This window comes from Asparagus officinalis, chromosome 4, assembly GCF_001876935.1.
Source record: "Asparagus officinalis chromosome 4, Aspof.V1, whole genome shotgun sequence".
Classification (NCBI taxonomy): Eukaryota; Viridiplantae; Streptophyta; class Magnoliopsida; order Asparagales; family Asparagaceae; genus Asparagus; species Asparagus officinalis.
Window position 1 is genome coordinate 10,194,014 of NC_033797.1, and position 21,082 is coordinate 10,215,095.

General features: G+C 39.0%; 1 protein-coding gene across 1 annotated transcript; it reads right to left on the reverse strand.

Moving 5' to 3' along the window:
* LOC109836584 (DNA polymerase delta small subunit) lies at nt 471-19,718 on the reverse strand. Its single transcript, XM_020404532.1, has 15 exons — nt 19,597-19,718; nt 19,345-19,474; nt 17,973-18,079; nt 17,749-17,875; nt 17,507-17,614; nt 4,679-4,794; nt 4,510-4,593; nt 4,275-4,343; nt 4,055-4,126; nt 3,397-3,488; nt 3,197-3,324; nt 3,007-3,108; nt 2,866-2,933; nt 2,418-2,513; nt 471-855 (listed from the first exon to the last, which is right to left on the reverse strand). Exons 1-14 carry the CDS (start codon nt 19,669-19,671, stop codon nt 2,454-2,456), a joined length of 1,338 nt encoding a protein of 445 aa, XP_020260121.1. The 5' UTR covers nt 19,672-19,718; the 3' UTR covers nt 471-855; nt 2,418-2,453.

Sequence of the window (21,082 nt, forward strand, 5' to 3'; positions counted from 1 at the left end):
CGATTAAGCCTAGCAAAAACCGAAAGGAAAAAAAAAACAATGGAATCATCATAAATTCAAGATCACTACTTGCACAAAGACCCCAGTAGTACGGAGATCTTGAAACCCTGTGGTATGGTGTTTTTATAGAGTTTTTTTCTATAGTAGTTATCACCCATGTGATTTATCCTGAGTGAAATTGTTTTTTATTTTTTAAGTGTAAACAGGGAACAGGGGGGGGGGGGGGGAGGTCGGGGACTATTAGGAGTATAGCAAAAAGACTCATGCTACAAAGGTACTATGCCGCATTAACGCCTTCAAAATGTGGATCTACTTGCCCTCATCTTCATCCTTAACATAGTCGCCACAGGAATATCAATTCGAACATCCAAAGGAAAATAACTTGCTTTTAACCTCTCATGGCAGTGAACAAACATCACAAATGAAATCAAGCACTTTGCATTTCCCCAAATTGGTAAATATAAAGCCCAGAACCAGAATCCAAGGGAACATCGCCACATAAATTGACACAATCATCCGTTAAATTTGGAGTTGGTAAGCTCAGGAGAACATTTAAAACGTTACATCACGCTCTTAAATCTCTAATACACTAATCACAAAGGGGGTACTTCGGGTAGTCCAGCATCAAATGCCTGGTCAGTATTCATGGAATTAAGATTACAGGTACAAAATGATTACAGTGGTTTTACAAGGTGACATTTTTATAACAAACAGAGACATTAAATTGAAGTGCTGGGTTCCTCGGTGTTTTTCCTTCATCGATGACAGAGGCACACAGTTCGCCTTTCTGTGACATGTTCTAGCAACAAGTGAACTCTGCCACAATCCTTGTGTCAGTCTACGTTATACACTAACCTGCAGCAGCAGAAAGATGAATGATTATAAATTGGAAAAAAAATTGCAAGTGCATATGCCCATGTTCCACCAACTGTCAAAAATATTGAAGAGGAATAAGATATCAGAATGGCATGTAATAGCTTGCAAACTCCCACTGTAATGGGCCATGATCATTAGTTACAATGTACGGGCTTACAGCTCGAGTCAAACTTCGTTGAGTATTCCTATGATTCTAGATGCAAGAATATGATTCAGAATATCAGCGACATCCAAAAATCCAGAGAATTGAAAGATTATGCTGACAAGTATGGCCACATAAAATACTACAGTTTCTGTCTATTCTATGTGCAAGCGCACAGGTGTCTCCTTCCCCTTCATTAAGGTGATATATATGAGTTTTTTCCATTTATCATCAATACCCATTTTTGTGTGTTTTTTTATTTTTTTTGTTTTGGGGTTGGGGGGGGGGGGCGGGTTGTTGAGCGGAGCACTTAATACCAACGGAAAAACTGCGTTCTTTCACCACAAGAGGACTGAAAAAAGAAACTTTAAACAGATTCAGGCTGCACATCAATGCAGCTATGTTTCAATAAAAATATCAAAATTTTTCTTATTGAAATATAAATCATAAGAATCAAAGTAAACAATGTAATTAACAAACTATTTGTAGTACCAGGCACATAGCACTGTGTACGATGGAAATCCAAACCACTGGTCTCTTTTTAAAAAATATTTGAAAAAACATGCAACGGCTATTTTCCTCTCCAAAAATAATAAGAGTGGAAGCCGAAATACGCATACTGACATAAAGTATCTTAGTGTTAGAGAGAATGTGAAGCAACGTGTTGCATCCATTCAATACATTAATACTGAGCTTATGGCTGCTAATCCGATGACTAAAGGATTGCCGGAAAAATAGTTCCTAAGTCATGTGGAGAATATGAGATTGATTTAGCCCTTCAAGTATTTGTTTTCTCTCTAGTTGTTTTCAGACATGTTTTGGACATTCTTGGAGAAAATAGTTTAATTTTATTGCACTTTTCTAGGCTTGGAAACAAACTTATCTTTAAACTTTTTGATTGTTCAAGTTTAATTTTATTGCACTTTTCTGGGCTTGGAAACAAACTTATCTTTAAACTTTTTGATTGTTCACTCCAGCACTTGTTTTTAGGCACTACAAATGGTGTGGATCAGTATGATGGCCACATATAAATTTGCATGGCTGTAGGGACAGGGAGCAGCAAAAGATGGGTTAAAGTTGGAGACTTGGAGTTAAAAGCATGTTGCCTCATTCTCTTCACTAGAGAAACAAAGCTATAGAACTCAGTTGCTAGTCTAATCACACATAACAAGCAGCCGGCAACAAAAGTTCATGATGCAAGCAACGGAATTCACTTGTTGTCAGCATCAAGCTTTTAATGATGTTGACTTCGATGGACTAACTGTTATTGGTGGCAGTGTAATGTAAGTTGTTATATATTTCCATCAAACTTTGTCGAGCTATCCTGTCACTTCAACAGCCTAACCTGACATCCTAAAAATAACTGACAGGAAAATGACAAAGATGGACAATAGCGTACCAGTTAGTTCACAGCCAGATGTGAAAGCTTTTGTTGTTAGCTATCCAAGTTTGTTGAGAAGCTGAGAACATGGCATTCAAAACTCCTCAAATTTAGCTGCCAAAAAAAAGACAGGTCTCAGGATGAACTTATGATATGATAAGAAACATAATCGAATAAATGATATTAGCAGAAATTTGGAAGCTGGTGATTTTTCAGCAAGAATAACCGCAAAGTGGATTGCTCATCATCCTTAAATGATATTAATAGTCAGGAGGCAGTTCTATTATCAAGATTCAGATTTATATATTCTGTGGTTTAAGGGTTTGATACAGTTATTATGCCCTTGGAGCTTTTAACGTTACTTAGAAAATCCTTGTGTCACTTGTGTTGTTTCCCTCTTTCCCATCAAATAATAGATTGGAACTTCAAACTGCTTTGTAATATCAGCATCTACAGAATCACCTACCATGATAGCAACTCCAGTCTCACAAAATCTTGGAATAGAGATAAGCCTCACCAATTGCTTATCAGGTCCTACATCAAGGAAAAGTCTATGTCATTACTTGACAATACAGTAAACCAATAACTATCTAAATAATTAAAATACCTTGTAATACAGAGGTCTCATATTTATGCTGATTGCCAACGAAGTAAACATGTGGACAGCTCTCAAGGAGGAAAGGGTCCTTGTCAGTATATGGATAGCACCCTAGGAAAAGAAAGGAAGACCGACATGAAGGAAAATCAATCTCCAAGATACAGCAAGCACATAAATGTCAGTTGTGGTTGAGCATTACCAAGGGTGTTTGGAGCAGTTGGTGCTAGGTGCCTCCATCTTAACGTCCTCTCCATAAATTCAAGCTTACTTTTTGCATCAGAATATTTGTCTAGATCTTCTATGTTCTGACCAGACGTGCCAAGGAACCTAAAGAAATACATTTAAATGAAAGATGGAACATTTTAAGGAAGAAATTAGGAAGATATATCCAAAGCATACCGAGCGCCATCAAGCTCAAATTCATGAGGATTTGTACAGGACAAGAATGTGTTATAAACAGATGCTCCTGGAAAAAGGCACCTATGCAAAGGCTGGAAAGGGAAAGACAAATCCAAGTTAATAAACAGTAGGTATTTGCATGCAATTGTGCATATATCAAATGCAAGCTTCTAAATAACTTGTTAAGCACATGTTTAAGATGTCCTATGGACCATAGAGAGGGACTGATTTGCTATTCACCAAATGATGAGTCCACAATGGAACATCCGGCAGGATGAATCTGAATGGAACTTGAAGAAAAATCAGAGTGCGTGCAACTATATAGACCTTACTCTTCCTGGAAACCACCACCATTGGTATCAAAGAAAATGTGCCTTTGGGAAGCGGGTAGGGAAGGGAAGGAAGTATAAAGAACTTTTAGTAGCACCATTAAACCTTAACAAGAAAAAGATCCAATCAACTTTCCTATATGTTCTATACATGGAACATATGACTGTCTCAGAACCAGGCTTCACTGCATTCTGGTGAAGGTCAGCTGCCTGGGTCTGTCAAACCCAAACTGGTTTATTAGCATCGTCATGAGCAACTAGGAGTCTACGACATAGTGTATAACATGCACAAATTACTCTTGATAGTACTATTAGAAAAGAGAAAGGACCTGTTGAGGTAAGGAGAAATTTGCTGGGTCATTAGATCCTGGCATGATGTCCACAGGCATAGCAGCAGCAAGCTGCACAACATAAGAAAGAAAAAGAATCATAAGCAAAAAAGCCTATTTAGATCTCATATAAGATTTGGTGGATATTCACAGATGGAATCAAGCGGTAGGAAAACATATGTCCCCAAGATGGAAATCTAAGTACAGAAAACTATCAAACCTGAGTTAATAGGATATCTAGTTCTTTGATTGGTTCTGAGAGTTTGGCATGGTCCTTTGAAGCTATATTCTGCAGGATCCATGAAGAAACAATAGTCCAGCATTAAAATTTTCAATATATAATACACAATCAAGACCTCAAGTAACTAATTGATCCATAAGGTTTACAAAGTTCATCTTCTAAAAAAATAATTTAAATGTGCATAATTTGAAGTTCTTATTTCTAAATATGCTACCTGGCCAGTAAGTAAGCATTGTGAAATTTCTACAGAATTTCCAGCAATTACAAGGCGAACTATTTGAGATGCAATCTCTTGTTCCTGCACAATGTATTACCTGAAATTGTCACTGATCGATGACAAAATATAGTTCTGCTTTTTTTTATTGCAAAGAAAATATGCATACGTTTTCATCCCCCAAATGCCCAGTTACATGATCCACAAGAAGCTGGAACTGTAGAGGATTGAAGGTGTCGCTCCCGACATTCAAGCCTGAAACAAAGACCACATACTTGTCTTCTCCTGCTTAAAATGAACGCAACAGAAGATTAATCTAACTTAAATTATGCTTTTTCCAAGGCAAAAAAAAACATGTTAAAGAAAATAAATTATTAATATGATGTGAAACAATATTATGCAGGTATGAAGATTCGTGACAACAGTGCTTCACTAAGTCAGCGATCGATCTAAGCAGGAAATTCAAGAGTAAAATGAAGCGAACAATGGTTTTTAAGCAAAAGTTGCAATGTATTAAGTTTGAACCTTTGTAAAATTATTCCGATAAATAATGTAATGATTCGTTCTCTTAATACAGTTCAATTTGTAATATTTAGATAAGCAAAATATTTAGCAACAGATACACTCGCTCACTAGTCAAACTGAATACAGCATAATCGCAATTGATACTAAGATTGATAATAATATGCTTGCAATAGCGGTTCCGAAGATATTAGGTCGATAGAAAGCAAAACCTTCACCAGATTGAAGTGGTTCGACGGGAGGCTCCTCTGGAGGTGGTTCGTACACGCCGAAGATGAGGGGAGGAAGTTCTCCTCCGAGAGCCACGTAATTGGGATGAAGTGGCGCGTCTGGATTGAAACGCCTATGAAACGAACTGATGCCTAACTGAGCTTCCACACTACTGACAATCTGATGAGTCACACGTTCGAGGTATTCGGGCACAGTCTCGAACGTCTGATAGTCGAACCACGGGAAAAGCTGTAAATCAACTATGCCAGTCTCTGGATCAAGCACGAGCTCGTAGTCTTCAGCGTCGGGATCGGCCATGCACCAACGGATCACAGACTCAAATTCAGGACAACGACGGGGATAAAGAGGTCTGACGATGACAGGGCCGTGGCAAGAGAAGGTCGAAGGGGCTGCTCGAGATGGTGAAGGGGGGTGCAGATGTCGTCAGCTGGATGCTTGAGGGTGGAATACAACCCACTGTTGACCGGAGTCGGACGACGACTTGTGAGGAAGAGGAGGCGCTGCGGGTGTCGGATGAGGCAAGCGGCGATGTCGGGATGAAGCCGGCGACGGGTGTTCGTGGTGGAGCGAGCAGCAGGGGCGGGGCTCACGGAAGGCGGCAAGCGGAGCGGGGAGTTGGGGCGGTGTTGGGTCGAAGCAGAGGGTGGTGCGGCTTGGTGATTGGGTTGAGAATCGCAGGAGGCGGCACACGGGAGGCGGAGACGGAGGTTGGGGCGGTGCGGGGTTTGAAGGCCAGCGGGTTTGAAGAGGAGCAGGGATGTATTTGATGGGTTTTGTGACGTGAGATGAATGAGAGGGATGAACAGTAGTTGAAGTTCTCTTTTTTAATGTGAGGAGAGAGAATAACTGCGGCTGGGGAATGAAATGAACAGAGAAAAATATAATTTGTTTTGTCAGGGATTAGGTTTCACACCCGAACCCAAGCTTCACACTACAGAGTTCAACCAAATAATTTTTTTATTCATCAATGATTCTCATCTGATTACAAGAGTTCTTAAATAAAAAAAATTGGAAAATTCACCAAATCCCTCAAATCTCTCTCATAATCAAATACAATCAATTAACTAATTAGCTACCAAATAAAATCAAAATTCAAAATTCAAAATTCAAAATTTAAAATTTAAATCTAACAAAATAGGAAATCTGCTCAATCCACTCTAGCTACCGAATCTGTCATCAATCAAATCAAAACCAGATATTAGGAATCCGGTACAAAGCTGAAACATGTGTTAGGAATCTTGACCCCAAGATTAGTTTGTTTTGATGATAACAATTATTATATGTTGTGTGTATTATGTGCTAACATTTGTTTTGCAGTATCAAAGCTATATCAATAATTATATTCAAAGAGATACTTAAGACATAGATGAGTTCAAGGCAAAATAAAGCAAAGAAAAAGATATACTTTATTGTCAAAATGTAATTTTATATTTTCTTTGCTTAGAAATTTGTACAAGCCTTGATCACTCACACACATGTACACACATAGTGTTAGAACACACTAACACATGCTTAGTGTGTTGGTTAACAATAGAAATCTCATATGTTAGCCATTAGAGTTTATAGATATTGAGTGAGTCTTAAAACATTTCATTTATACCCCTTAACAATTAGAATCTGGAAAAACTCAAAAGATCAAAGTTGTAGGTCTCTTCAAGAGCTTTCCAACAAATCTTAAATCACCTCATTCCGATATCGGATGAGAAAGTTACAGTCAAAATACTGGAAAAAAAAATTCCAGAATCTGAGTTTACAGTGTAGTCGACTACTATGCCTTGTAGTCGACTACTAAGTAATTTTCTGACTTCACAGAGTCTGTTTAGACTCAGTGTAGTCGACTACAGATGCAGTTTTTTCAGATTTCAGGTTTTGAATAAGTGACTGTTTATAGACGTTTTGTGGACGTTAATTGGGTTTAAAATTATGTCATTTCAGAGGCTATAAATAGGTTTAAACATCAGAAAACAAGCACCAAGTTTTGCACTTGCAAGATCAAACATTTTGTGCATATTCACTCTCTAATTTTCCAGATTTTCATGCTAAGTGTTTAGAAAAAGAGAGTTTCTGATATTACCTTGGTTTCAATCATTCTTAGAGATTGTATAGGTAATATTCAGATAGTAAAAAGAATCCTAAGCCACTGCAGCACTTCACTATACATTCAATGCTTATAGGATCAATTGTGTTCTTTCTTCAAAAAGGATTTCTCTCGGGTTTGAGAGGGTTGATCTCTTGGTTTAGAGATTAGGTGGCAATTAGCATGGTCTTGTCAATTGGTGTTGCAATTTACACGGTTTTGTAAATTGGTCAGGTTTGCTTTTGATTTTGTAAGGTTTCAAAATCATAGTGGAAACTCTCAAGCGGGATTTGCTTGGGGACTGGATGTACACCGGGGAGATGGAACCAGTATACATGCTTGTGTTTGTGATGTTTATTTTCTGAGATTGTTATTCTTTCTTTGCAAGTTATAATCTACTTTGCAAACTCACACTCTAGTGTTTAAGTGTAAAACTTCCGCAGATTTTTATAAGAGTGCACTCTATTCTTAAGGGTCACGATCCTACACTTGGTATACATAAGCAAAATCAGACCCTACAACACGGCGTCCCCTGCGCTGATAAACACGGTGAAAGTCTCGTGCACGTATCTGGATGTTCTCATCATTCTCCCCAGGTGAGAGAGAACTCGACCCCGTCGAGTGTAAGTCAGAACGGTTGTCATACTGTTCAAGAAGATCCGGATTCAGCCTCTGTAAATCACCTCGATCGAGCCAAGTATCATCAGACTCAGGTCGATCTTTCCAACGTACCAAGTACCTACGGATACCACCATTGCTAGTAGAAACAATGTTATCATCAATAATAGTATCAATGTCATGTGCTGTATATGTGGGTGATATCTGGGGGAGTGGAGGTAAAGGGGTGCTCTCAGAAATAGGCTCAGGGGTAGGCTCATCAACCAGTGGGTTGTCAGGGTTAAAATGTGGATCTTTGTACTCTACTAAATCCTCAATATTAAAAGTCGAACCAATATTAAAACCTTCGGGAAGGTCGAGAACATAAGCATTATCATTAATTTTCTTGAGAATTTTAAAAGGTCCCGCACTTCGCGCATGCAACTTTTTAACAGTTCCCGGAGGAAACCGTTCCGGACGTATCCGAACCATCACATAATCACCAACATTAAATTCTTCAAACCTCCTCCTTAGATCTGCTCGCATTTTATAGCTAGCATTGTTGTCATTGATCTTCTTACTGATGTCTTTATGCAAGTCATAAAGCGAGATGCAAATGCAGATGCTGACTTGGATACTCTATGATATGCAGACACGAGAACAAGATCTATAGGCTATCTAAGTTTGTAACCATACACGACTTCAGTTGGACTGACACCTGTAGACCTATTAACAGAGTTATTATAAGCAAATTCAGCAGTAGGCAGATGTTGATCCCAATTCCTAAGATTCTCACCAACTAGCGATCTCAATAGGTTACCTAAGCTCTGATTGACTACCTCAGTTTGACCGTCGGTCTGGGGATGAAAAGCCGTAAATAATTGAAGTTTAGTTCCCATTTTGTGCCAAAGGGTTTTCCAAAAATAACTTGTAAATTTAACATCCCTATCAGACACAATTGTTTTCGGAAGTCCGTGCAGTTTAACAACTTCGTTGAAGTATAGCTTGGCCACATGAGAAGCGTTGGAAGTTTTAAAGCACGGTATGAAGTGGGCCATTTTGGAGAAACGGTCCACAATAACAAGGACAGAATCGTGTTTTCTAATCGTTTTCGGGAGTCCTAACACGAAATCCATACTAACATCCTGCCATGGACAACTTGGCACAGAGAGAGGAGTGTACAAGCCAGTGTTCTGCTTACGTTGTTTCGCTAGCTGGCAAATATGACATCGACCCACTAGTCTAACAACGTCGCCTTTAATGCTTGGCCAGTAGAAGCGGCCTTCAACTGCCTCGACAGTCTTATTATTCCCAAAATGTCCTGCAAGGCCTTCAGCGTGTAATTCTCAAATTAAGAATTCTCTCAGGGAGGTGTCGGGAATACACAACTTGCGAAAATGAAAAAGATATCCATCCTTCAGGAGGAAGCCATTAATTTTACGGGTCACTCCATCATTCAGCAAAGTATAAACTTCGCTAAAATCAGGGCACGATTCGTATTGGTCTTTGACTTTCTCAAAGCCGATTACTTCCGCACTCAAAGTGGAGAGGAGGTGCATGCGGCAGCTGAGTGCGTCGGCGGCCTTATTTTCTACTCCCGCTTTATGTTTGATCGTGTATGTATAATCCTGGAGGAACTCAACCCAACGATCATGTCTGGCGTTCAACTTCTTTTGGGAGTGAATATATCGAAGGGCTTCATGATCAGAATATATGACGAATTCTTGTGGTAGCAGATAGTGACGCCAGTGTCGAAGAGATTGTATCACCGCATAGAACTCTTTATCATAGGTGGAATAACGTTGCCTAGTGTCATTCAGCTTCTCACTAAAGTAAGCAACGGGATGTCCTTCTTGAGACAGGACTCCACCTATACCAATACCAGAGGCATCACACGCAATTTCGAAGACTTTAGAAAAATCACGCAGGCGCATAACAGGAGCCTGCGACATCCTTTGCTTGATCTCTTCAAATGCCTTGGTAGCAGCTTTTGACCACTCGAACTCACCTTTCTTCAAGCAATCGGTAATAGGGGCCATGATGATACTGAAGCCCTTGACAAACCGACGATAAAAAGTAGCGAGTCCGTGAAAGCTTCGAACGTCTCTGATGTTCTTAGGTTCGGGCCATTCTTCGATAGCTCTAACCTTTTCAGGGTCAGCGGATACTCCTTCAGACGAGACCACGAATCCTAGAAAAATGACTTGTTGTGTAAGAAAAGTACACTTCTTAGGATTGGCATAAAGTTGCTCTTTCCTTAACACGGCACAGACTTGACGCAGATGGTCCACGTGCTGCTCACGAGAGTTACTGTAAATAAGGATATCGTCGAAGTACCCAACCAAAAATTTTCCCGTGAAGGGACGAAGTACTTGAGTCATCACTCTCATAAAAGTGCTCGGAGCATTAGTCAATCCAAAAGGCATGATCATCCATTCGTACAATCCATCTTTCGTCTTGAAAACGGTGTTCCATTCGTCACCGGGACGGATGCGGATCTGATGGTAGCCACTCTTAAGATCGATCTTAGAGAAGATGATGGCTCCAGACATTAAGTCAAGCATGTCATCCAACCGGGGAATGAGAAAACGATATTTCACTGTGATCTTGTTGATTGCACAGGTATCCACACTCATACGCCATGTGCCATCTTTTTTGGGCGTCAGTAATGCGGGAACCGCACAAGGGCTCACGCTTTCTTTCACAAAGCCCTTCTTCAACAACTCATCAACTTGCATTTTCAGCTCTGCATGCTCATTGGGGTTCATCCGATAGTGAGGCAAATTAGGAAGGGTTGCTCCTGGGACTAAATCAATTACGTGTTGGATATCACGCATCAGGGGTAATTAGTCCGGGAGGTCCTCAGGGAAGACGTCAGAAAATTCTTCCAACACGGTAGCGACTTCTAGGGGAACCACGTTAGAAATATCCTTCGGAGCCTCTCTAGCGCTGAGGGTGAAAATAGGAGCTTCGTTGACCAATTCACGATCAATCTCTTTGGCTCCAATCAGGTTAATGCCTTGGGAGGACTTGTTTAGATCGAGCTTCTTGTCATTTCCTTTTGGTTGAACCGGAAGGATCTTGACTTTCATCCCGTCATACTCGAACAATAGCATGTTGGATCGCCCGAAGATATGAACGTCGTTATCAAATAACCAGGGCCTTCCAAAAATAACATGACCCACATCCATTTTCAGAATATCGCACCAAACTTTGTCCTTATAAATGACAAATTGAAGAGGGACTAAACATCTCTCTTGGACATTAAGTGCGGTGTCGTTAATCCATGATACCTTATATGGATTAGGATAGGGTACAATCTTAAGACCAAGCTTAGCGATCACAGCTGAGGAGATCGCATTAATACAACTTTTACTGTCCACGATCACTTTATAATTTTTATCACCAATCTTTGTGAACGTATGGAAAATGAAAGTACGTCTCCAATCATCAACAGCCTTGGGTTGAGAGATGGCGCATCTGACAACTGATATGGTAGGAGTGTCAATTTGTCTAAGACAACCTAAGATAGTATCATCTGCATCATCCTCGAAATCATTGGTATCATCGTCAACTTGATGGACAAACTCGTCACTGTCAGGTTCAGGTTCGTATTCGTATTGTTCATCGATGATAGCAACCTTGTGACGGGTCGGACAGTTCGCAGAAATATGCCCATACCCTTGGCATTTGTAGCACTTGACGTGAGCGCCAATCTTGGAGAAATCTTTCTCCGGTTCCTTGCCTTTGGGGTCGACTTTAGACTGGGAAGAACTGGGGTTAGATCGACTCGGAGGATGACTAGAAATAATGGCACGAGAAGATTGGGAGGAATGAGTTCTAAAATCCTGACTCCTATAAGATTGATGGGATTTTGATTCATCTAGATCTTGAACTAATGCGTAAGCTTTCTCAAGAATATCTACTCCCCTAGCAAAGAATTCGGTTTGCAGATCATTTCTCAATCCAGCTCTAAATTTTGACAAGACTTTCATTAGCGTTTCTTGTTCAATGGTGTTGCATCGAGTGAATAGTTCGTCAAATTGTGCGACGTAGTCTTTCGCAGATTTAGCTCCTTGAGTGAGACGATATCACTTATCTAGCAATCGATGATAAAATGATGGCGGAAGGTATTTCTGTTTAAGTTCGTTGGTCATTTCTCGCCAAGTGGTAATCGGTAACTCACCTCTAATATGCCTCAACGTTTCGAGGTTGGTCCAATATTGGCAGGCAGGTTCGGTAAGTTTCATAGCGGCGAACTTGACCTTTCGGGGTTCCGTCAGGACGTACCAATCAAAGTAACGATCTATGCTCTTCAACCAGTCCAAGAAAGCTTGTGGGTCGAGCTTACCGTCAAAGGTAGGTGCACTGACCTTAATACTCCTCAGGTATTGCGCATCCGGATAATGTACCGGTTGATGTGGGGGCCGCTGAACGATGTTTTCATAGCCTTGACCTTGCAACGGCAGGGCGAAGTGTTCATAACATTGACCTTGCGGTGGCGAGGTTGCAACACGTGTTTCTTCGAGTCTAGCAAACTTTTCGTTGATTTCATTCCGGAGATTTGCTAAACCCTGGACTACAGCACCTAATTGTCCTGCTAGCTCATCGAGTTTCTTATGGAGTTCGGGATCGCTGCTGCCTGACATACTGGACTTACTAGTCGACTCACTTGACTCTCCTAAACGATAAGGTAGACCGGTACGGGTGGGCATGCACTAACAAGTAAATACGATAAAATGTGTGTACTAATAACTAAAGAGATGACTTTTTTTTTTATAAAGACTCAACTAATAAAAATTTCCTAACCTAGAACCATGTGCTCTGATACCAAAAATGATGTGAAACAATGTTATGCAGGTATGAAGATTCGTGACAACAGTGCTTCACTAAGTCAGCGATCGATCTAAGCAGGAAATTCAAGAGTAAAATGAAGCGAACAATGGTTTTTAAGCAAAAATTGCAATGTATTAAGTTTGAACCTTTGTAAAATTATTCCGATATATAATGTAATGATTCGTTCTCTTAATACAGTTCAATTTGTAATATTTAGATAAGCAAAATACTTAGCAACAGATACACTTGCTCACTAGTCAAACTGAATACAGCATAATCACAATTGATACTAAGATTGATAATAATATGCTTGCAATAGCGGTTCCAAAGATATTAGGTCGATAGAAAGCAAAACCTTCACCAAATTGAACTGGTTTGACGGGAGGCTCCTCTGGAGGTGGTTCGTACACGCCGAAGATGAGGGGAGGAAGTTCTCCTCCGAGAGCCGCATAATTGGGATGAAGTGACGCGTCTGGATTAAAACGCCTATGAAACGAACTGGATTGAAACGCCTATGAAACGAACTAATGCCTAACTAAGCTTCCACACTACTGACAATCTGATGAGTCACACGTTCGAGGTATTCGGGCACAGTCTCGAACGTCTGATAGTCGAACCACGAGGAAAGCTGTAAATCAACTATGTCAGTCTCTGGATCAAGCACGAGCTCGTAGTCTTCAGCGTCGGGATAAGCCATGCACCAACGGATCACAGACTCAAATTCAGGACAACGACGAGGATAAAGAGGTCTGACGACGACAGGGCCGTGGCAAGAGAAGGTCGAAGGGGCTGCTCGAGATGGTGAAGGGGGGTGCAGATGTCGTCAGCTAGATGCTTGAGTGTGGAATACAACTCACTGTTGACCGGAGTCGGACGACGACTTGTGAGGAAGAGGAGGCGTTGCGGGTGTCGGATGAGGCAAGCGGCGATGTCGGGATGAAGCCGGCGCTGGTGGAGGCGAGCGGGCGGGCTCACGGAAGGCAGAAAGCGGAGGTGGGGAGTTAGGGCGGTGTTGGTTCGAAGCAGAGGGTGGCGCGTCGCAGGAGGCGGCACACGGGAGGCGGAGACGGAGGTTGGGGCGGTGCGGGGTTTGAAGGCCAGCGGGTTTGAAGAGGAGCAGGGATGTATTTGATGGGTTTTGTGACGTGAGATGAATGAGAGGGATGAACAGTAGTTGAAGTTCTCTTTTTTAATGTGAGGAGAGAGAATAACTGCGGCTGGGGAATGAAATGAACAGAGAAAAATATAATTTGTTTTGTCAGGGATTAGGTTTCACACCCGAACCCAAGCTTCACGCCACAGAGTTCAACCAAACAATTTTTTTTATTCATCAATGATTCACATCTGATTACAAGAGTTCTTAAATAAAGAAAATTACAGGATTGGAAAATTCTCCAAATCCCTCAAATCTCTCTCATAATCAAATACAATCAATTAACTAATTAGCTACCAAATAAATTCAAAATTCAAAATTTAAAATTTAAAATTTAAATCTAACAAAATAGAAAGTCTGCTCAATCCACTCTAGCTGCCGAATCTATCATCAATCAAATCAAAACCAGTTATTAGGAATCCAGTACAAAGCTGAAACACGGCGTCCCCTGCGTTGATAAACACGGTGAAAGTCTCGTGCACGTATCTGGATGTTCTCATCATAATATATCCCAATAACCTCACAAACCCCCTTGAGGTTTAAATGCTAGAACTATAGGGAAAATGCAACCCGAACTGATGAGGACAAGAATGACAGCTTCCAAATTTGTTATTTGATTTTTTTTAAAATTTTTAGTTTTAGTAGTTTGAATTCGAAATTTGAATTGTAGTCTAAATTTAGTAATTATTCAGTTTTGGTATCTAATTGATTTGGAGAGATTTGAGTGATTTTAGAAGATTTCCAAACTGTATTTTCTTTTCTTTATAAGGGAGTGTTGTAATCAGATTGAATGATGGAATGAAAATGAAATGAAATTTGTGTTGGCCAAACTTGGTGTGAAACCATGGGTGTGAAACCCTAAACCTACTCTTGTTTCTTCTTTTTCTCCTCAACCGTCCGATCTTCCCCATTGCCAAATCCAGCCGTCACCTCTTCTTCGTTCTCTGCTCCACGTAAATTCCCAACCCACGTCTTCGTCTTCATCCCTCAACAATAGCAACCCAAATCAGCTCAGCTTCGTCCCTCCCACAAACCCCCCGCCACCTCAGCTCCGTCTCTGAACCCTCACCGCCACCTCACCTGACACCTCAACAGCTACCGTCTCCTGCTCCTCTCCGCCTCCACAAGCCATGAGATCCATCCATTCCCCAGCTTTTCCCCACCTCCAAACAACCGCCAACAAAACCCCACCACCAGTTCTTCTCCCTCCTCAACAGATCCGTTCAACACCCTCCTGCTCTCCTCCCAATTGAGCAGCCCCACAAACCCAATTCCTTCCCCTGTCATCTTCCCCGACGAACAGTACTCCCACAGAGACAGCTCTGTCTCCTTTCATCATTGTCGCCGAGTTGGATCTGACCTTAGTTCGACCGCCACCGCCTTTCGTCCTCCTCAAGCGTCGCCCGCCCTCTCGTCTCCTCAAGTCGAAGTTCACACCTGATACCAAATCATGCAGAAGGGAAAACACAGAAGGGATCAAAGTAGATTTGTGATGTGTGGATTTGTTGGGCTAATAGGCCTTGGATTTCTCTCAATATTTTGAATAGTAAACTCTCAACTCAGTAATTTCTGTTAATCTCATAATTATCAGTTAATTGCATGCGTATTACATCTCTAAACTATTATCATATATTCACTGCTTAATTTATTTTGTGAGTTGAGAGAACTGAACATGTGACTGATTAATTTTGATATTGAATATAGAACTTGCAAAATGATGATTAATATTGCGATTAAAATATTTGAGATTGGAACTGTTCATGAGTATTGTTGCAAATTCTTATTAAAATCCATCTGTCACATTAACTGCTTTAATTAATTTCCTACCGAATAAAATGATTTTTGGCGAAACGGTGCTTTGTTCAGATTAGATCGTGATTCTGATAGACCCCCCGCTCCGTTTCGCATCACGAATAGTGAAGGAAAAGGAAACCTAACAAAACATAACTATAACTTAGAAGAAATGGAAGTAGATGTCTCAATTTTCTTCTTTAATTTTCCCACCAAACAGTAGATAATCATTTGTTTTTTCAATGCAAATGTAAAGTCCAAAAAGACTAAAACCTATGATGCACGGATTCTGGTGCGGACACGGACACAATTTATTTTGTGAGTTGAGAGAACTGAACATGTGACTGATTAATTTTGATATTGAATATAGAACTTGCGAAATGATAATTAATATTGCGATTAAAATTGTTTGAGATTGGAATTATTCATAATTGTTGATGCAAAATCTTATTAAAATCCATCTGTCGCATTAACTGCTTTAATTAATTTCCTACCGAATAAAATGATTTTTGGCGAAACGGTGCTTTGTTCAGATTAGATCGTGATTCTGATAGACCCCCCGCTCCGTTTCGCATCACGAATAGTGAAGGAAAAGGAAACCTAACAAAACATAACTATAACTTAGAAGAAATGGAAGTAGATGTCTCAATTTTCTTCTTTAATTTTCCCACCAAACAGTAGATAATCATTTGTTTTTTCAATGCAAATGTAAAGTCCAAAAAGACTAAAACCTATGATGCACGGATTCTGGTGCGGACACGGACACAGGTCGGATACCGGACATGACAAAATTGTAAAAGTGTTAGGATAAGGGGACACGGCTATATAAATACATATTAAAATTAATAATATATACGAGTTTAATATTGTTTTCCATTCACATGTTATAAGAACTAAAATCCTTGTACCATTTTTCTGTTTCTGTTATTGAGTAGATTATAAATTGAAAAACCACTCGCTTTTGAACTAGATACAAATGACCCTTTAAATCAAACTGAAGAACTACATATGTGCTTAAAAGAACCTGTCTCGAGTCCAACGAGTTACATAAATTTGAGGTGAAGTGTAATATATACGTTCAAGAAGTGTATCATGAGTTTTTTAAACTAAAACATGTGTTATGTATTTGAGTACACGTTTAAATAAATGTATGTATATATTCAACAAGTGTCCAAGGAGTGTCCAACGCACACAGATACAGGAAATGTCGGACACAGATACGGAGCCTAGATGAAGTGCCCGGGTAACCAAAGACCTAGAGTCTAGAAACATGATTCTAGTCTGTTTAACATGATTTATTATGTACAAGGTAGCGCATTAAAACACTTTACTTGAATACTATAAGATGTGTGTGCATTGCCTAGAGATCCTTAGGAATAAGCACCACGTCATGATGTCCAATTCATAGCCAACATGTTATCATATTATATATGGCATTCCAAAAAAGGTATTCTGAAGACTCTATGATATTAATTGCTGGAAATATGTATAAGTAATGTAAAATTGTAATGATAACTCTCTCACTATAATTGTTTTAAACAATGGTTTCTACAATATAAACCTACTTTTCCTATTAAAAAAGTTGCTAGTATTATACAACAGATATCCGTTTTTTTAGTTATCCAGTATTACCGAACTTCACCCATTAGTACCAGTAACAGTATGTCTAAGTATAGTGGTAAAGAAATAGTTATGGTCATATATTTGCACAGGCATCCAGAGCACAACTTTCTTCACATATTCACCAGTATCAGATAAGTTATATGAATGAAAGTAAAGGTGAAGTGTACTTGAATCATGTGGTCGCTCAATTTGTGGGGGAAGACCAGCTTCAAGAATATCTTGAACAAGAAATTCACCACCACCTGTTTCCTTTCCATGGAGCGCCAGTACAATGCCTACAGTGAAGAATATAATGTCTCTTATAAATTATGTGAGTTTCATTTTGCAAAATATTTGACAATTCAGCAAAATAAATGTATGCTGACATGATGCAAGTATTCTGGTATTACTGAGTTGCACAATTTCGAACCTGTTACAAAAGTTGAAGGGCTGACCAGCTCTCCAGTCAGTTTAACTCTTCCGCTATCATCTTCTAAGACAAGATAATCATCAGGATGCATGAAATTATGAGGTCTGACAAGCGGAACCACAGATCTCTGGAGGGGGAAAAACAGTGTTCAAAGTACATGAATGAGTCCTTTTGGACCATAAATTTGACATTAGATACAAAAAACCAGTATCGATGTGTGAAACCTCCTTAGAATATTCATCAAGAACACAAGGCTTGAGCTTCATATGCTTGTAGATAGTTCCAATGATTATGCATTCTTTGCCTGCTTCAAGCTCCAAAACTGTATTCACTGCACAAGTTCAAAAGGAAGTTGATACGGAAGTCAGAGAAGACTGATGCGAGCAGAACATGATAACCGTTGCTAGAATAGTGTGCTTCAGTCTCAGCAACCATAGAAACATTAGAGTTGTTTTTCTTCCTAGCATGTAGTATGGGAAGCTATCATGTGAAATGTTGTCAGAGTTCAATTCAACAATGCTGAAGATCATAGGACTCAGCATCCATTTGGAGTCATCGTTATATGAGGGCTTCTATAAGTGACATGCTATCTCTTAATGGAACTTCATTCAGGCCATTATGACCTGTCCCTACTTCATTACAACCTTTGCCAACATTTTAAGTTAAATAGCCTCTTCAGATTTCCCATCACAGTTCAAGAGCAAGAAAAGGTTGGGAAATGAAAAGGGAACACACAGGAAAAAGGAAAGTAATAAGAACAACAAAATGTAGAATCTTTAGATTTTATGTTAAACACAGCTTAAACTAGAGTATTTCACTAAGATATCATACTTATGTTCATTGTCATACAATGGAGCTTTCTTTGTGAATCCCACTGTTTTCAAGTTTCTTGCTTTAATTAAGCGCCCTATCACTACTTTGAGTAAGGAATTAAAGATTCTAACAAATCCAAAATTCTGCATTAGTAGCCACAATCAGTGTCAACAACAACCAAAACCCTAGATTTTCTCAACAGAGGAAACTAGAATCACAAGAAGCATAAAGTAGACAACCAAAACCCTATATCTTCCTAGAGGAGGTGTTAGAATATAAAAAAAAATTACAACCCTCAACCTTCACCATAACTTCAGAGTTTTGGTGTAGTGGCGGGAATTTTAAGATGGTAGCAGAGCAACCAGGTTAGAATCCTACTGGCCACAACTTTGTAAAGCGGATTTTACAATTTTAAAAAAACAACGGATACATGGGTCTAGCTTTCAGCACATAAAAGGAACCTCAACCTAAGGGGGGGTGATAGCGTATAAGATTACAACCCTCAACCATCACCATAACTTCAGAGTAGAGAACCAAAACCCTAAAAGTTAAGAGGGAACCCAAATCTTCTACAAATCCAGATTTGGCTGCACATTTAGTCAATGTGGTACTAAAGATAACACACAAGACGCGCAGCATTACCAAAACCCTAGATTTGCTCAAGGGAGGAAATGACAATCGCGACAAGCATAACACAACTCATACCAATCGAGGGAGAAATCAACACAAATCGAAACTAGAAACCGAAACCACAGAAACCCTAATCGGCCGCTAAGGAAGTACCTGGAACATGAGGTTTCCATTTGGGGGTGACCGAGCTGAGGAGATTCCTCATGTGATGAAGGCGAGTGAAGTAGATTTGGCTGTACTGCTGCCCCTTGTACCTTTCTCCATGGATCTCGTACCTCTCATCCTGGAACAATTCAACAAAGACGAGATTTTTAGTCGCAAAAGAACTCGAAAGAGCAAGGACTAGGGTTTTGATGAGATCGATAATAGAGAGAGAGAGAGAGGGAGAGAGAGAGAGAGAATTACTAAGGATCGATAGGTCGCTTGCTTCCTCTCGAGGAGATTGGGGTCGCCTTCTCTCATCTCTGTGTCTTCCCCCATGGCGGGAAAATGAGTATTTGGGGATTTTCTTTTGGAATTTGGAGGTCTCTTTTGGGTCGGGGCTTGGAAGTGGTTTTATATGAATGTCAAACAGGTTGTTGTTTGCAAGGATGTAATTATGAGGGGTTTTGTGCAAAATATTAAACAGTTTGTGTTAAACATCCGAAATACATTTGATTTCGTTGCAAAATTAAACGAGAATAAAAAAGATTAACAAGCCTAGGAAAGATATCAGCATACAAAATACAAACTCAGTATGATGTCACAATCGATGTAGATGATGAATATACTATTCTAGAATTACCTTGGAAAGAGATAAATGTGAAGAATGATTGATTTTAGCTCAATAAAAAATAAAACTGAAGGAAAAAATACAATATTTTTTTGGATATTTTACAGAATAGTTTAATTATTTTGAATGAAATTAAGAAACTTTAGAAGAGAGTTTCATGAATTTTTTTTAGTATTTTTATATGCTCATGTTGATGCTTTTATCATATAAAAGCATACTATAGTTAGCATTAATCTTTAATTTATATTTTTTATGAAGTCTATCAATGATTAGGAACAAACTTAGTATTCTTTTTTGTATCGTTTTAGCATAGTTTTAATCAATCATTTTTCCTTTTTGATTTTAAATATTCACCGAACACAATTTTAATATTTTTACTTTTGCAACACTGTACTTTCTCAAATAAAGTTTGATTTTATGTCGGTCAAAATAATATAAAAATTCAAATTAACTTTAAATTATATTTTTGTGTTAATTCATCAACATGAAAATTTTAATTTGGTGTAACACATTTAAACAAACATAAAAAATCGTGATATAAAAGTTTAGAGACAAAAGTGAGCACAAACCATTAAAGTGAAACCGAGGAAAATATTTTAGTTAAAAAATAAGTTAAAAATATTTAATCATAGTATTTAACCATGTGCAATGGACATGTATAAAATCTAATTATTGAAAACTTGTGTGAATTTTTATGTAAGTAATGAATGTTAGCAATGGAACTCGAAATCAATAAAAAACGAAGCTACAAATTTTTTTTAACTAAAATCATATATACATAAGAAAGTAAAAAATTAGCATCCTTGATACCAAGAATGAAAATTATTCTAATAGTAAAATGGTCGTTTCTCATTCGGATATTTAAAAATAATCACTTGAAGATAGTCCTCCTTTGATTAGTCACTTGTTAGATGAGTGAAGGTCACTTCACTAATTTGGTATTTGGTGACAGAGAATATTCATGTTCCTCTTTAAAAAATGATGTCTATATTACGTAGAAAATAGCCGGATTAGTCATGTATGTTATTATATTAAAAATTTAACGAGGATACCATAAAATTCGAAGTATATTTGCATTTCAATAGAAGTATGAGGAGTATATAAACAAATTATGGGTTG